The sequence below is a fragment of the Colobus angolensis genome, unplaced genomic scaffold (genome assembly GCF_000951035.1).
Source record: "Colobus angolensis palliatus isolate OR3802 unplaced genomic scaffold, Cang.pa_1.0 Scaffold421, whole genome shotgun sequence".
NCBI classification, from domain to species: domain Eukaryota; kingdom Metazoa; phylum Chordata; class Mammalia; order Primates; family Cercopithecidae; genus Colobus; species Colobus angolensis.
Window position 1 is genome coordinate 1,179,428 of NW_012117611.1, and position 15,538 is coordinate 1,194,965.

General features: G+C 38.6%; 1 protein-coding gene across 2 annotated transcripts in view; it reads right to left on the reverse strand.

Annotated features, from left to right (window-relative positions):
* Window positions 1-15,538, reverse strand: part of NUP35 (nucleoporin 35kDa) — a 48,255-nt gene that overhangs the window by 28,915 nt on the left and 3,802 nt on the right. Inside the window, exons 1-4 of one of the 2 annotated variants that reach the window (XM_011956680.1) lie at window positions 12,194-12,332; window positions 8,241-8,411; window positions 5,796-5,923; window positions 2,730-2,787 (exon numbers count right to left, since the gene is read on the reverse strand). In XM_011956680.1, coding sequence (XP_011812070.1) covers window positions 2,730-2,787; window positions 5,796-5,923; window positions 8,241-8,411; window positions 12,194-12,233 — 397 coding nt within the window. In that variant the 5' untranslated portion in view covers window positions 12,234-12,332. Of the gene's footprint in view, window positions 1-2,729; window positions 2,788-5,795; window positions 5,924-8,240; window positions 8,412-12,193; window positions 12,333-15,538 lie in introns of those variants that run through there. The other variant, XM_011956681.1, reaches the window with a different exon arrangement.

Genomic DNA, 15,538 nt, shown 5'->3' on the forward strand with positions numbered 1-15,538 from the left:
CCAGATATCTGATCTCTAGAAACTAGAAGATAATACATGTGTTGTTTTAAACCACTAAGTTTGTAGTAATTTCTTATGGCAACTACAGCAAACTAGTACAGATTGTTGGGACAAGTCAGGTGCTGCTGTTAACACACAGCTAAAAATGTGGAAATGGCTTTAGAAATCAGGCAGTCAGTAGAGGCTGGAAGAATTCTGAGCATCGTGATAGAAAATGACTAAGTTTCCTTGAACAACCTGTTACTAGAAATGTCGACTTTAAAGACACGGCCAATGAGTGCTCACAGACTGCCTGAAGAAATTCAGACTCGCAGGATTCAAAGGATCCCATTTGTTTTGGGTGTTCCTTTTGTTACCTATTCTGACAACATCTGCCTTAACCAGAGTGTTTAATACATTTTACATAATTGTTAATTTGGTTAGTTTTGCTTTTTTGTTTTTAAATTTTATTTACTTTTTTTTAGAGATAGGGTCTTGCTCTGTCACCCAGGCTGGACTGCAGTGACAAAATCAGCTCACTGCAACCTCGAATTCCTGGGTTCAAGCAATCCTCCTGCCTCAACCTTCTGAGTAGCTGGAACTACAGGCACATGCCTGATTTCTTAGTTTAAAATCTACTGTCTTGCTATTGTTTCTAATGTTCCATCTTTCTGTTACTGTATTATTTTCCTTCTTGCCTGCCTTCTTTTTCTATCACTATCATCTCTCACCTAGATTGCTACAAGTAGCCTCTTAACTTGTCTCCTTGCTTCTAGGCTAATTTTTACTCCCAAACTAGTTGTATCCAGCAACAGTTTCATCCTTATTGTCTTCCACCTTTTCTGGGTAAAGACCAATTGTGACAATAACCTACAAGGCCCTGTAATACATCTGCCCCCATTACCTCTCCCCTCTGACCTCATTTTCTACTATTCTCCCCCTCACTTACTCCATTTCAGTCACACTGTCCCCTTATTCTTCCTTGAACACCCCAGACACACTCCCACCTCAGGACCTTTGCGTTTGCTGCTACCTCCATCTAGAATACTATTCCCTACTTCCCTCACTTACAGACTTTTGAGTAAAGTTTGTCCCCTAACTATTAGTGGTAGGTGGAATAATCTGGGTAGGTCCCCAAATGATGTCCATGATCGAATCCCTGGAACCTGTGAATGTTACATTACACGGCAAAGGGGAATTAAGGTTGCAGGTGAAATTAAGGCTGCTAATCAACTGACCTTAAAATACGAAGATTATCCTAGATTACCTAGAAGGGTCCAATGTATTCACAGGGGTCTTTAAGAGAGGGCGATATGACTACAGAAGAAAGGTCAGAGAGTTACAAAGTTGCTGACTGTGAAGAGGGAGGAAGGGAACCACAAGCAAGAAACGTAAGCAGCCTCCAGAAATGGAAAAGGCAAGAAAATAGATTATTGCTGGCCAGATGCAGTGGTTCAAGCCTGTAATCCCAGCACTTTGGGAGGCCGAGGCAGGTGGGTCACAAGGTCAGGAGTTCGAGACCAGCCTAGCCAATATGGTGAAACCCCGTCTCTACTAAAAATACACACACACACACACACACAAAATTAGCGGGAACAGTGGTGGGTGCCTGTAATCTCAGGTACTCGGGAAGCTGAGGCAGGAGAATCGCTTGAACCCAGGAGGCAGAGGTTGCAGTGAGCCGAGATCGTGCCACTGCACTCTAACCTGGGTGACAGAGCAAGACTCAATCTCAAAAAAAAAAACAAAAACAGATTATTGTCTAGAACCTCCATAAATGAACACAGCACTACCAATGTCTAGATTTTAGCCCACCAAGACCCATTTCAAACTTCTGACCTCCAGAAATGAAAGATAATGAATTTGTATTGTTTAAGCCACTTTTATGTTTGTGGTAGTTTGTTATGGCAGCAATAGAAAACTAATACATTACCCTATTTAAAACTCTAAGTCCCCACCCCTTTCCCCACTTTGCTGCTTAATTTTTTTCCTCCACAAAATGCAATACCTTCTAACAAGCTTTATAATTTCCTTGTTTTGTTTATAAATGTAAATTCTGCAAATAAATGTAAGTTCCATAAAGGCAGGGAGTATCTATTTTGTCTACTATTTCCCAGAGTACAGTTAGGTGCTCAAATATTTGCTGAATAAACATTTGATGGGATTATACACATATGACTACATATGAAGAACTGTGCTAAGGATAATGATTAAAAAGCCATTAATCTTAAAGAAAAACTAGGTATATAATCAGTGGTTGCTTCTATTCAACAGCATTTAGATTTATAACTATGCATTAACATCTCTCAAAACACCTTTATTATTCAGTGTCTTAACTATTCCTTTTCATCCCAATTGCAACGGCTTTTTTATTGACAAATTGTAATAACTAAGGAGACACTTCAAACATCTATTAAGTATATAATTTCTTAAAAAGACATTCTGAATATTCACCCCATCATGCCTTTGGGGTGATTTGATTCAGAAAAGAATCAATACACAAAGTATTTCCTTCCTGAAAGAAGTTATAGAGATTTCAGAAAATCTCCAGGTTTGAAATATAAAACAAAAAATTTTGGCAATTATCAACAAACATATTATCTTCATTCGACGAATAGAGAAGTCTTTGGTGTTAGAGTTGTTTACTCCATGATTACACTACTGCACTCTAGCATGGGTAGCAGAGCCAGACCCTGTCTTTAAAAAAAAAAAAAAGAAAGAAAGAAAGAAAGAAAGAAAAAATCACTTACCTGTTCCAGGAGTAGATGTAACTCCAACAAGAGGACTCTGCATTACTGAAATGTTTGGCTACGCAAAAACAGAAGAAAGTGTTATGGTAAAAATGCAAAACACAAATACAGTAAGCGTTAAAAGCCTTCATTCAACAGAAAACTGAATTTTTATCAGGTGCTGGAGATGCCTCTAATTAGCTCAAAGTACAAAGGCACTCTTTTTTTCCGTAAGTTAAACAGTATTAACCTAAAATATACTAGACCCCTTAGTATTTGTTAAAATAAGAAAAGTCATGTTTAAAAAAAAAAAAAAGTTATCTTCTAGAAAAGGTGACATGGTAACTATTTGTTTTTAGTTTCTAATGTACAATATTTGAAATAACAGAGATAATGGTAATTTTTAAAATGATCAAGTTCATACAGAAAATCAGAAGGGTGACAATATGATTTTCAACAGATACTTAGAAACCATGAAATACTATAGATTCAAATCAGTCTAAACAATAATAGACAGCATATCCCTACCACTACCAGTAGAACGTTCCAAAACTGGTAAATTACCCATTTTAGTCCCTTTAAATATAATTAAGGATTAAACAGTTAAAAATCCTTCTAAAACAAAGACGATATTCAATCAATAAATGAGAACAGACTCTACCTAGAACTCAATAAAGATTTTTAAAAACAGATTCTAATTAAACTAAGGAAATCTCAAATAGCTTCATCTAGCAACCAGAAGTAAATGCTGAGAGAATGTTGGGAGAGATATAAAATGTGTTCTTCAATTATTAATGCCAATTCTTTCATGATTAGAAAAAGGCTGAGCAAAATTCAGGGGGCATAACTAATTTGGGCTCTAATCTAGCAATGATACTCTTACCAACTTTCAAATCAAAAACATTCTCTATAAATTATGACCCGTGAGTCTTTCAAGCATTTTGAATACAGCAATATCTGCAAGCCTTTGTCTATATCATCAGAGAAGTAATGAAAACTTGCACAAATTTAGAAGCCAGTGGTTCTTGTAACAAACAATTTTTAAATTTTTATTATTTTATTTATTTTTGAGACAGGGTCTCACTCTGTCACGCAGGTTGAGTGCAGTAACACAATCACAGCCCATTGTAGCCTGAGCTTCCCAGGCTCAAGTAATCATCCCACCTCAGCTTTCTGAGTAGCTGGGACTACAGGTACACACCACCACACCCAGCCAATTTTTTTTTTTGTTTTTTGTATTTTTAGTAGACACAGAGTTTCGCCATGTAGCCCAGGCTGATCTCAAACTCGTGGGCTCAAGCGATCTGCCCAAAGCCCAGCACAGTGGCTCACACTTGTAATCCTAGCATTTTGGGAGGCCAAGGAAGGTGGATTACTTGAGCTCAGGAGTTCAAGACCAGCCTGGGCAACAGGACAAATTCCATCTCTACAAAAGTACAAAAATTAGCCAGGCATGGTGGTGCACGTGTGTAGTCCCTGCTACTAAGGAGCAGAGGTGGAAGGATCACTCGAGCCCAGGAGGTCAAGGCTACAGTGGGGCATGAGCATTCCACTGCACTCTAGTCTGGGTGATAGAGCAAGACCCTGTCTCAAAAAAAATAATAATAAAAATGATAAAAATACATAAAAATCAAGCAATCCACCCACCTCAGCCTCCCAAAGTGCTGGGATTACAGGCGTGCACCAACACACCCAGCCTTCATACCAAACTAAACATAAGCTTTACTTACCAACCTTTAGAAAACCATCCCAGACCAGAATATCTGTCCATTAGGAACAATAAATGCCATACAGGTAATTTTACCATTTCTAGTAGGTACATTTAAAAAGTACAAACAGGTGAACTTTAGTAATAGTTTATTGAGCCGAACACATCCAAAACATTCTCATTTCAATACGTAATCAACATAAAAAAACAAGATACCTTACATTCTTTCTAAGTCTTCAAACTCTGGTGTGTATTTTATACTTAAAGTATATCTCAAGTGAGACTAGTTATATCTCTAGTATCAATAGCCACACTTAGCTAGTGGCTCCTGTTGGACAGGAAGGCAGGTCTAGAAGTACTGGGAAAAAACAGTAATCTGTTTACCACAGTGAATGAATTTTGCTTTACTTGACAAGTAAGCCTAGTATGCCAGATATATCAAGCCTATAAATAGCACGAATCTACTGAAAAATGCTTTCTAATATTCTTGAACTCTTCACTAAATACGATTTAGGGAAAGGCATAAAACATATATCTAAAGCAAACAGCAGACACATCTTTATACAAAGAACTTATCAACTTAACTGATAAACTTTGTTTATGATTGTCCTACTAAGCACAATAATAATAGGAAACAACACTTGTGTCTATGAAGCTACTAAATTTTCCACTTAAAAGAAAAGTTGGCCAGGCACAGTGGCTCACACTTAAAATTTAGCACTTTGAGAGGTCAAGGTGCAAGGATCACTTGAAGCCAGCAAGACCTCATCTCTACAAAACATAATACAATTAGCCAGGCATAGCAGCACATGCCTATATCCCAATAGGACAGTTGAGGCAGGAGGACTGTTTGAACCCAGGAGTTCAAGGCTGCAGAGTTATGACTGTGTCACTGCACTCTAGCCTGGGCAACAGAGCAGGCCCCTGTTGGGACTTTAAAAAACAGAAAAAAATAAAGAGAAGTCCATACTACCCTCAGCTGACAAGTGCCCTAGATCTAGATGAAACTCTGAATTTTCATTTATTCTTTCACATAATTTTTAAATATTAAACTTCTTAAACAATCAGAATGATTTAAACCATAATCACATTCTACATGTATATTAAGTAGGTTGGAGGTATGAGCAGGTGGATAAGGCATACCTATAAAAGCCTGAGAATTACCTATGAGAGAAAATCTAGAGTTCTACGCTGTTAAGTACAGTTCATCATCAACAATTTAAGTAGACTGTATGATAAATGTGTTTAATGCTTATTCTGTGCAACGCAGTTACATTAAAATAGACCTCAGGGAAACATTTCAAAGTTTTGACTCTCACTGAATCGTCACATAAAACCATGATGTTGTTCACTGTGGATCAAAATGGTATTTATATTACCTGTCTTCTTGAAGTTAAAGGTGTTGACCCAAGTCCTGGGCTAGAAATGTCATCATATATACTTCTAACTGGTGGAGCGCCACTTTTATCTTTATGAGCTGGTAAAACTGGTTGTGGTGGTGACCCACCTACAGTGTACAAAAAAAAAAAAAAAAAAGGTGAGAAAAGAAAGGATTCTTCTATCTTTTTGGTAAGATTTTTAAAAATTTATATTTTTGAAATATTGACTTAAAATCTTGTCTCCTAGTTCTTTTCAAACTTTAATAAGCTGAAGAGTCACCCAGGGACCTTGTTAAAATTCAGACTGATTCAGAAGGTAGAGGGTGAAGCCTGAGATTATATAGTTCTAACAAGCTCCCAGGTGATGCCAATGTTGCTGATCCACAGACTGCACTCTGAACAAAAGGATTCAGAGTAAGTAGTTAATGAAAATCTTAGTTTTCAGAAAACACATGTAACTTTTGCTCTCTCTATAAAATGCTTAACATTTAAACACAACACTTGATCCCATTTCTCACTTGAAAGTAGGTACTAAACAGCTCCAGTCTGTAGATTCCTGAATAAATATAATTCCCTAATGTAGAGTTTGATTATCTAGATTAACTAGATCCCATTCATGTTTCTCACAGTAGAAATATATTTAAGTACATAATAAAGACATAATAAAAGGAACAACTTCTGTGACATAAAGATGTCTTTTTCGATCAGAGAACATGAAATGCCAAATAGTGATGCAGCCCAGGCCATTGGTAAGACTAATGTCTGAGCCTGGACAGTACAGCTTGAGCTATTTAGAGCACAGTCTATGGAATAAGACTAACCTGAGGTTTATAGCGCTCTCTCACTAGCAAGTGAGCTTCAGCAAATTATTTGTTGCATTTAGCCTCAGTTTCCTCTTTTTAAAAATGGGGATACTGTTACCTACCCTTTAAGATGGACAAAATAAGGATTAGCATACTGCCAGGCTCATAAGCAATCAATATATGTTGGCTACCATAATAAAATACATTGGAAATTTAATGTTTAATGTTAAATGAATTATTTCAAATATAATTTATAATTCTCCCTGATAATCCTAAATAATAATAAACCATTTTAAAGCAAAAATACTTTAAAGGGCAATTAAGGTAAAAAGAGTTTTCATTTGAACAACTACTAAAGGATATTAGCTCACAATTAGAATTCAACCACTTCCGTAGCTAATTCTCACTACTCAGTCAAAACTTTGAAGTCATTTTTTAAAATATTTCTTTGCTAAAGGAGTTCTGCAATAAATACAGGCTGCATTTACAATACTTTGCCCTGACAATCACAAATTCTGTGTATAAAACCTCCCCCTAGTTTGCAAAGTCAGTCCTTTCCTCAAACACGCTATATGTGACAATCTCAATTCACTAAGACTAAAGGCAGAATTCATATCTACATCTTCAAGTTACATTTCCTTCGACCAATCATTTCCTATTCTTGTATCTTAAGATGAATTGCTTTAAATTAATTCAGTTGAAGCTAAATGATGGTATTTCATCAACTCTATGAGGCACTCTCCCCTGACCACACTCTGACATCTCCAAAACAGAAATTTTACAAAAAATGGCATCTTAGCATTATGTCATATTTAGGGTTATTTTTGCTAGTGATACTTAAAAGCCAATTCAATGGCATCTTAGAATGAATAAAACACAGAATACATTTTAGTGGCTCTAGAAATTATAGCTTATACTGCTTACATCTCTATTCCAAGAGCCTTAAAATAAAAGCTTTGCTTCATAATAGACACATTGCTTAATTTTGTTTTTTGTTTTTTTTTTTTTTTTTTGAGACGGAGTCTCACTTTGCCGCCCAGGCTGGAGTGCAGTGGCCGGGTCTCAGCTCACTGCAAGCTCCGCCTCCTGAGTTTACGCCATTCTCCTGCCTCAGCCTCCGGAGTAGCTGGGACTACAGGCGCCCACCACGTTGCCCGGCTAGTTTTTTTTTTTGTATTTTTTAGTAGAGACAGGGTTTCACCGTGTTAGCCAGGATGGTCTCGATCTCCTGACCTCGTGATCCGCCTGTCTCGGCCTCCCAAAGTGCTGGGATTACAGGCTTGAGCCACCGCGCCCGGCCCAATTTTGTTTTAATTAATGAATGTACTGACGAGGGTGAATGCTGCACCATTACACTTTTTAAAATTCTAGCATAAGCTTGTCCCACCCGTGGCTTGAACACCACATGAAGCCCAGGATAGCCTTGAATGTGGCCCAACACAAATTGCTAAACTTTCTTAAAACATTATAAGAGTTTTTTTTTGCAATTTTTTTTTTTTTAGCTCATCAGCTATTGTTAGAGTTACTGTATTTTATGTGTGGCCCAAGTCAATTCTTCTTCCCATGTGGTCCAGGGAAGCCAAAAGATTGGACATCCCTGTATGTAGCATGTCTATAACATTATTTTAAGCAATTCACCTACCTGCAAGTAAAGGTGATCTCATTTCCATTACTCCTACCGAAGGGCCACTAATTGATCGAGGTTGTGGAGTCACCGGAGCTGGCAAATCCCCCATTAAAAATCCAGGTAAGAACTGGGCATTAACTCCTGGCTTTGGAGATGTGGGTGAACCCAGCATCATTGGTTCAGATCCTACATGAATCAAAAAATAAATTAAAGACTTTTCTGTTACAGTATCTGACAAATACATGCAAGAATCTAGCATAATTTTGAAAGTTTAATCAAAACTTTTAGATATAATAGAACTATAGTTGAATGTATTATTTTAAAAGCCAACAAAAATTATTTCTAGAAAAATGTAAAGTTATCTTGTATTCACTCTGTTTTTGAGTCAGAGTCTCGCTCTGTCACCAGGCTGGAGTGCAGTGGCGCAATCTCAGTTCACTGCAACCTCCACCTCCTAGACTCAAGTGATCCTCCCTCCTCAGCCTCTCAGCAGCTGAGTCTACAGGCCTGCACTACCACGCCCAGCTAATTTTTGTATTTTTTTGTAGAAATGAGGTTTCACCATGCTGCCCAGGCTGGTCTGGAGCTCCTGAGCTCAGGTGATCCACCAGCCTTGGCCTCCCAAAGTGCTGAGATTAAAGGCGTGAAGCCACCATGCCTGGCAGCACAATAATAATCCGTGACAGCTATTTTTGTTTACATTATTTCAGGAATTTAAAAATCACACTAATAACTTCTTTCCATTTCCGAATCAGTTTGGACTATGTAACAACCGAAAACAAGGACAGGCTGCACTACTTATATGAAGTCTTAGCATATCAAACACATTATGTTTAGCTTGCTAAATTGTTTCTTTTTCTTCCCCATAAAAAGTGCATCATTATTGTGATAAAACTGTAAGCATGCATATATTAGAGCACTTACAAAATAACAGTGATAACTAGCACCCTAACTCAGAAACATGTTGAAAAGAATTGAAAACTTATTTTTGTATCTTTTTTCTTAATCATTAGTTTAAGTCAAGAATAATCACAGCTGGGCGTGGTGACTCAAGTCTGAAATCCTAGCACTTTGGGAGGCCAAGGCAGGAGGATCACTTGAGCTCAGGAGTTCAAGACCAGCCTGGGCAACACAGTGAGAGCTCATCCTTTTTATTAAAAAAAAAAAAAAAATTAAAGAATCATCTCTAAATATCCCCCTAATATAAAGCCAACTTAGAGAACTGAAACCTCTCACAATTGTTGATACAAAATTAATCCTCACAATCTATAGATATTATTTCCCTTATGAAGATGAGTGAGCTATATAATTCTATTTTCAGAGCAAAATAGCAGAATAAGGAAAACGATGTGCTATGGAGTCAAAGATATGCGTTCAAGGTCTTTCAGCAAAAGGGAAACAGAGCTTTTGTTAGAATTATAGCAAGTACAGCTTGACCTGGTACCTGATATACACTTAAGTGCTCAGTAAATACGAATTATTATTTTCTACAAGTATTTCATAATAGCAAAAAAACTGAGTAAAGTATAAATGTAGAATTTGCAATCTCTGCTTGTGAAAATAATTTTCAACTAGCTGACAAGCCTGAGTCTGACTCATGGCAGCCAGAAGGGTCAAATGTTTGCTATGTTATTTGTATGTTTTTTATTAACTATTACTTAACTTCTAGACAGCCTTAAAAATCTGTTTCTTGATATCTAAAAGCTGCCAACTCTTTTATTCTTCCTCTTATTTCCCATTATACTAGGCCTAGATATTAACTATACAAGTGTATAAAAGACAAAAAAAAATTCAATAAATGGATAAAGCAGATGCTAAAACAAGGTGTGAAAAACTCTAATTACATTGTAATTATTTTTAAAAGTGCTAGCTACTACGTTACATGGCACTACAGAAATATCTCCTAACAACATCCACTAAAATCAAACCAAAAGTCTAAACAAAGGCATATTCCTAACAGATATTTAGAACACCATATTAAATGCAAAGTTTTTGGTAACATCCACTACATTCACTCCCCTCCCTAAAAGAAAAAAAAAAAATTATAGCAAAATAAAGTAAGAATCGGCTTAAGAAAAGTTGTGATATATCTGGACACACACAGATACAGTAGAAGCTTCAAGCCTGTAATCCCAGGATTTTGGGAGGCCGAGGGGGGCGGATCGCTTAAGCTCAGTTCCAGACCAGTCTGGACAAAACGGCGAAACCTTGCCTCCACCAAAAATACAAAAAGTAGCTGGGAGTGGCGGCACAAGCCACTAGGAGGCTGAGGTGGGAGGATTGTTTGAGCCCGGAGGCGGAGGCGGAGGTTGCAGTGGGCTGAGATTGCACAACTGCACTCCAGTCCAGCCCGGGTGACAGGGCGAGACCCTGTGTCAAAAAAGAGGAAGGGAGGGAGGGAGGAGGGAGAGAGGAAAGGAAGGAAAAGAAAAAAGAAAGCACCAGACAGCAAGGAGGGCACAATGGGCTCTTAATCAGGGCTGTCACTAACCACTCTTCAGACTAAATTTCACTTAAAGCAAACTTCAGGAAAAAATGCTGCATGTCCTCAATTCCATTTCATATTCTGTGCTCCTAAAAGATTCGTACTCAGCTAGTACAGTTTGTTGAAGTCAACCCTTAGTTTTACTACACCAGTGGGCACGTGGAATATCTGCAAAATGTGAACTTGCACATTAATACTGGCTAAAGTCAGATTTCTGGCAAGGCAATATACAGAGGGATTGGTTTACTCACATTTGTAACCCCAATAAATATGCACTCCAAAATGTTTTTGTTCAATAGAAAAATTTGGAACTGGAAATGAAGAGTTTTCTGATCTCTAAAATATATTAAAAATAAATACCAAGACGACATTTGTACATAAATTTTAATGCAGAGTATCTGCATTATTGACATTATGCATTTAGTTTTTTTATGACCTACTAAAGCAGTTCAAGTTACTCTATTCTCAAAAGGAACTTATTTTACACCAAACATGGCAAGCATTACATACCCTTCAAATCTAAAAAGACTCTTTCTACACTATATATATATATATACGTATATATATATATACACCACACTTGCTCTCTTTTCCAAGCTCAGAAAGTTATTACCTAACTTTCAGGTAAGTCTCTATGACAGTAAGACGGTTTATTTTCCGTTCTAAAATTTTCGACGGTTCTCACAAGTCGCAAAACTCAGCAGGGAAAAAAAAGGAATCCGCGTGCTGTTAAATAGGTAGATTTTTTTCAAAGACGACATATTTCAACGAGGCTCCGCAATAAATAATGGGAGTGAATCTTTAAAAAATTCAGATCGTGACTTAGAGAAAAATACCTCCTACAATACTTAAGAGTCACTTTCCCCAGATAAAGGCGGGAAATATCGTGCGAACTCCTAGCCTGCTATTAAGGCCAATATCTCAATGATTACCAACCACCTGGTTGATTAAACGTTGCACGATTCAAGCTTCCATTAATAACAAGATTCCTTCTGCAAAGCCCGGGAGAGAAGAGTCGTCGAAACAGGAACTAGAAACACAGGTTATCAAGAAGCAGTGGACTGCACCCACACACTTCAGGGCACCGCCCACCCACGTGTACCGCGGTCAGTTCCTCCCAGGTAGGCTTCCAGGGAACCGGGGAACCCAGCAACTAGCATCGCGTCTCGGGCATTAGAAGGAGGTTAAGGTATGGGCCAGTCTGGCGTAGCTGGCGTGTGGGGGCACAAACACAGCTCAGTCACCGCCCGACGGCCTTTCCTTCACCCTCCCAGGCCCACAGCTTGCCGGCGGCACTTCTGTAGCAGTACGGAGGCGATGCGTCGAGTAGGGGACCAACTAGGAACTTGGGGGCACCCAAGGGTTCCCTCTCCGCGACTGAAACCAGCAGACGAGAGCCTGACGACTGCCCTTCAGTCTTGCCCGCCTCCAGGCCCAAAGCAGGGATGGCAGTGCCAGCAAGGAAAAGCAGTATTTCACTCACCTAACGCGGGCCCCTGAGGTTCCACGGCAAAGGCTGCCATTGCGTCGGCAACTACACTTAAAATCAGGACCTTACCAATTTTCAAAAATGGCGGAAACGCTCCCTACGGGTAAGGGCGTGCTACCTCTTGGGGTTGCGTAACTTCCGGACCTGCGCTGTGCTTAAGTTGTGGGCGCCGGAGCCATTTTGGAATAGGGCAAAGTCTTTGCGCTAAGAATTTCCGAAAAAAGGGTTTTTCCACCGGGAAGGTGGCGAACCGGCGTGGGGTTCTGGGAATGCTTTTCGTCCTTCTGTGAGCTTCCTGATTTGTTGGTACTTGAGTTACATAGAAGCACAGATTGTTTTACTCACGGTTTCATAATTAGCGTGAGTTGACCCAGTGCTCTATCACCGATCAGCTTTTCTGAGTAACACCTGGGAAAGTCAGCTTGATGAAAACAATTGGTGCCTCTTTCCAATATCAATTTCTGGACTTAGTGCATGACCCTTTTTTCTCAAAGCATGTTTTCTACTATCTGTATGCCATTTCTTTTAAATTTTGTGTTATGTAGACAATTTTACATTAAAGCATAACTCATACGATGTTTTGTTGCATATTAATACATACAAAAATATAGCTAACGAACGCATAAGTACACATGTAGATAATGGAGGATAATTATACGCACCCACGTACCCTCCACACCGCGGAATCTTTCGTGCTCCTGCCTGTGCCATCCCTGCCATCCATCTCCGCTCACTTTGCTGCTTTTCTTTAGGGCATAGTCATACGTAGATCACATACACATATTCCGCATATGTGTGTGTAAAAATATGTTGTTTAGTTTTGCTCAATTACTAACTTTATAAAATAATGTGCTACATATGTATAACTGGGGTGTTCTCAGCTCCATACCATGAGGATTATTTCCAAAATATCCACCCATGCTCAGCTATTTCTTCTACGACTTCCAAAATCTCAAATTCAGTAAGAATTTTGTCTTTGGAATGAGGCAGTAACAATTCCAGAATTAAATGGTAGGTTCCCAGAAATCAAATTTTAAAACCACTCACAGATCGAATTGACTTTTTGAAAATGGGTGTGTGAATTGAATTGTGTCCCCCAAAAATTTATGTTCATGTCCTAACCCTCATACTTAAGAATATGACCTCATTTGGAAATTGGGTCTTTGCAGATGTAATAAAGTTCAGATAAAGTCATACTGGAGTACCACAGGCTCGATAACCTAAACCAGCACAAATGTATCTCTTATAATTCTGGAAGCCAGAAATCCAGAATGAGTATTGTGGGGCTAAAATCAAGGTATCAGAAGGACTATTTTCTTCTGGAGGCTCCAGGGGAGAATCTATTAGCTTGTTTTTTGAAGCTTCTAGAAGCTACTTGTATTTCCTAGCTTTTGTCACCTTCCTGCCTTTTCAAAGCCAAAGATGAAGCATCTTTGGTCTGTCTGACACTGCTTTGTTCAGCTTCTGCCATCACATAGCCTTGTGATTACATTTAGGACTTGTCCAGGTGATCCAGGATAATCTTACTATTTCAATATCCAGTAGAGGTGATTAAGTTAATAATCACATCTTCAAAATACCTTTTGCCATATAAGGTAACATTCACAGGTTCTAAAGCTTAGTGTATGGATATCTTTGGGGACTAGTCAGCCCACAACACGGAGCAATCCACTTTTTAGAATTAAGCTACCAAGAAAGGTTCATCAATGAAGAAATTTCTACACACATTGAGGCTAGATGTGGTGGCTCACACCTGCAATCCCAGCACTTTGGGAGGCTGAGGGGTGGATCGCTTGAGCCCAGGAGTCTGAGACATAGTAAGAACCCACTTCGCTACAAAATAAAAAATAAATTTTTAAAAAGGAAATTTCTATACAAATTATGATCTAGCCAAGCAAAAGAACACTATACACCAGCTAAAATGAATTAGATGGATTTTATATGGGTGTAAATATTAACCTAGGAAGATCTCTGTGATAGATATAATGAGAAAAAGTAATTTGAAAACATAAATATATATGCATACATATGTGGCACCATTTTATTTTTATTTAATAACAGGTTTATTTAGGAACAGATACAGAGAAAGAGAGAGAGAGAGAAAAGAGTGATGCTTCTTTAAATAAAGGAAGATGTTGAAAAAGATTTGCACCCGCCAGGCTCTGTGGCTCACGCTTGTAATCCCAGCACTTTGGGAGGCCAAGACGGGCAGATCACGAGGTCAGGAGTTCAGGACCAGCCTGGCCAACATGGTGAAACTCCATCTCTACTAAAAATACAAAAATTAGCCAGGCATGGTGATGCGTGCCTGTAATCCCAGCTACTTGGGAGGCTGAGGCAGGAGAATCGCTTGAACCCAGGAGGTGGAGGTTGCAGTGAGCCAAGACCGTGCCACTGTACTCCAGCATGGCGACAGAGCGAGACTCTGTCTCAGAAAAAGAAAAAGATTTGCACCAAACTGTTAACAGTAGAGATAAAGTAGGAAAGGGTTTGTAAATTGGAGGAATGGCTTTTAACTTATTTTATACAATTTTTACGGTTGATTACAGATGTTACTGCTATTTTGTTTATTTATTTAGTTAGTTAGTTAGTTAGTTATTGAGATGTAGTCTTGCTCTGCCACCAGGCTGTAATGCAATGGTGCAATCTCAGCTCACTGGAACCTCCACCTCCTGGGTTCAATCGATTCCTCTGCCTCAGCCTCCCGAGTAGCTGGGACTACAGGTGCCTGCCACCACACCCGACTAATTTTTTTTTTTTTTTTAATTTTGGTAGAGACGGGGTTTCATCATGTTGACCAGGATGGTCTCGATCTCCTGACCTCATGATCCACTCACCTAAGCCTCCCAAAGAGCTGGGATTACAGGCATGAGCCACCACACCCGGCCCTATTTTCTTTATTTTTTTAATTAAAAACTTTTTTCCATTAATAAATTTATTTTCCTTTCTTTACCGGCATTTCAATATTTTACCCTTTCAATGGGCTCTTTTCCTTACCAAGCTATAAAGAAGCCCAGTATTGAAACCCTCCCTAGGCCTCGTTCTTCCACCTACCTACCATGTGCTAATTTCTCTCTCATTTCATTTTTTCATGATCTCAAAAGAAATGTCTATAGATTTTAGTAAATTATCTGTTTCCCTATCTTTACTATTTTGATTTTTAATTAATTACAGATTGGCTCCTGTGTAATGCTCTTCTGAAATAAAACTACTGACCCCAACTATTTTTTTTTTCTAATTGGCAAATTAGACCTGCCTCCTTGACATCTGCAGTATCCAACAGCTTTGACAATCTTTTCCTAAGTACAAGTGTTTTCTTTTTTTTTTTTTTTTTTTTTT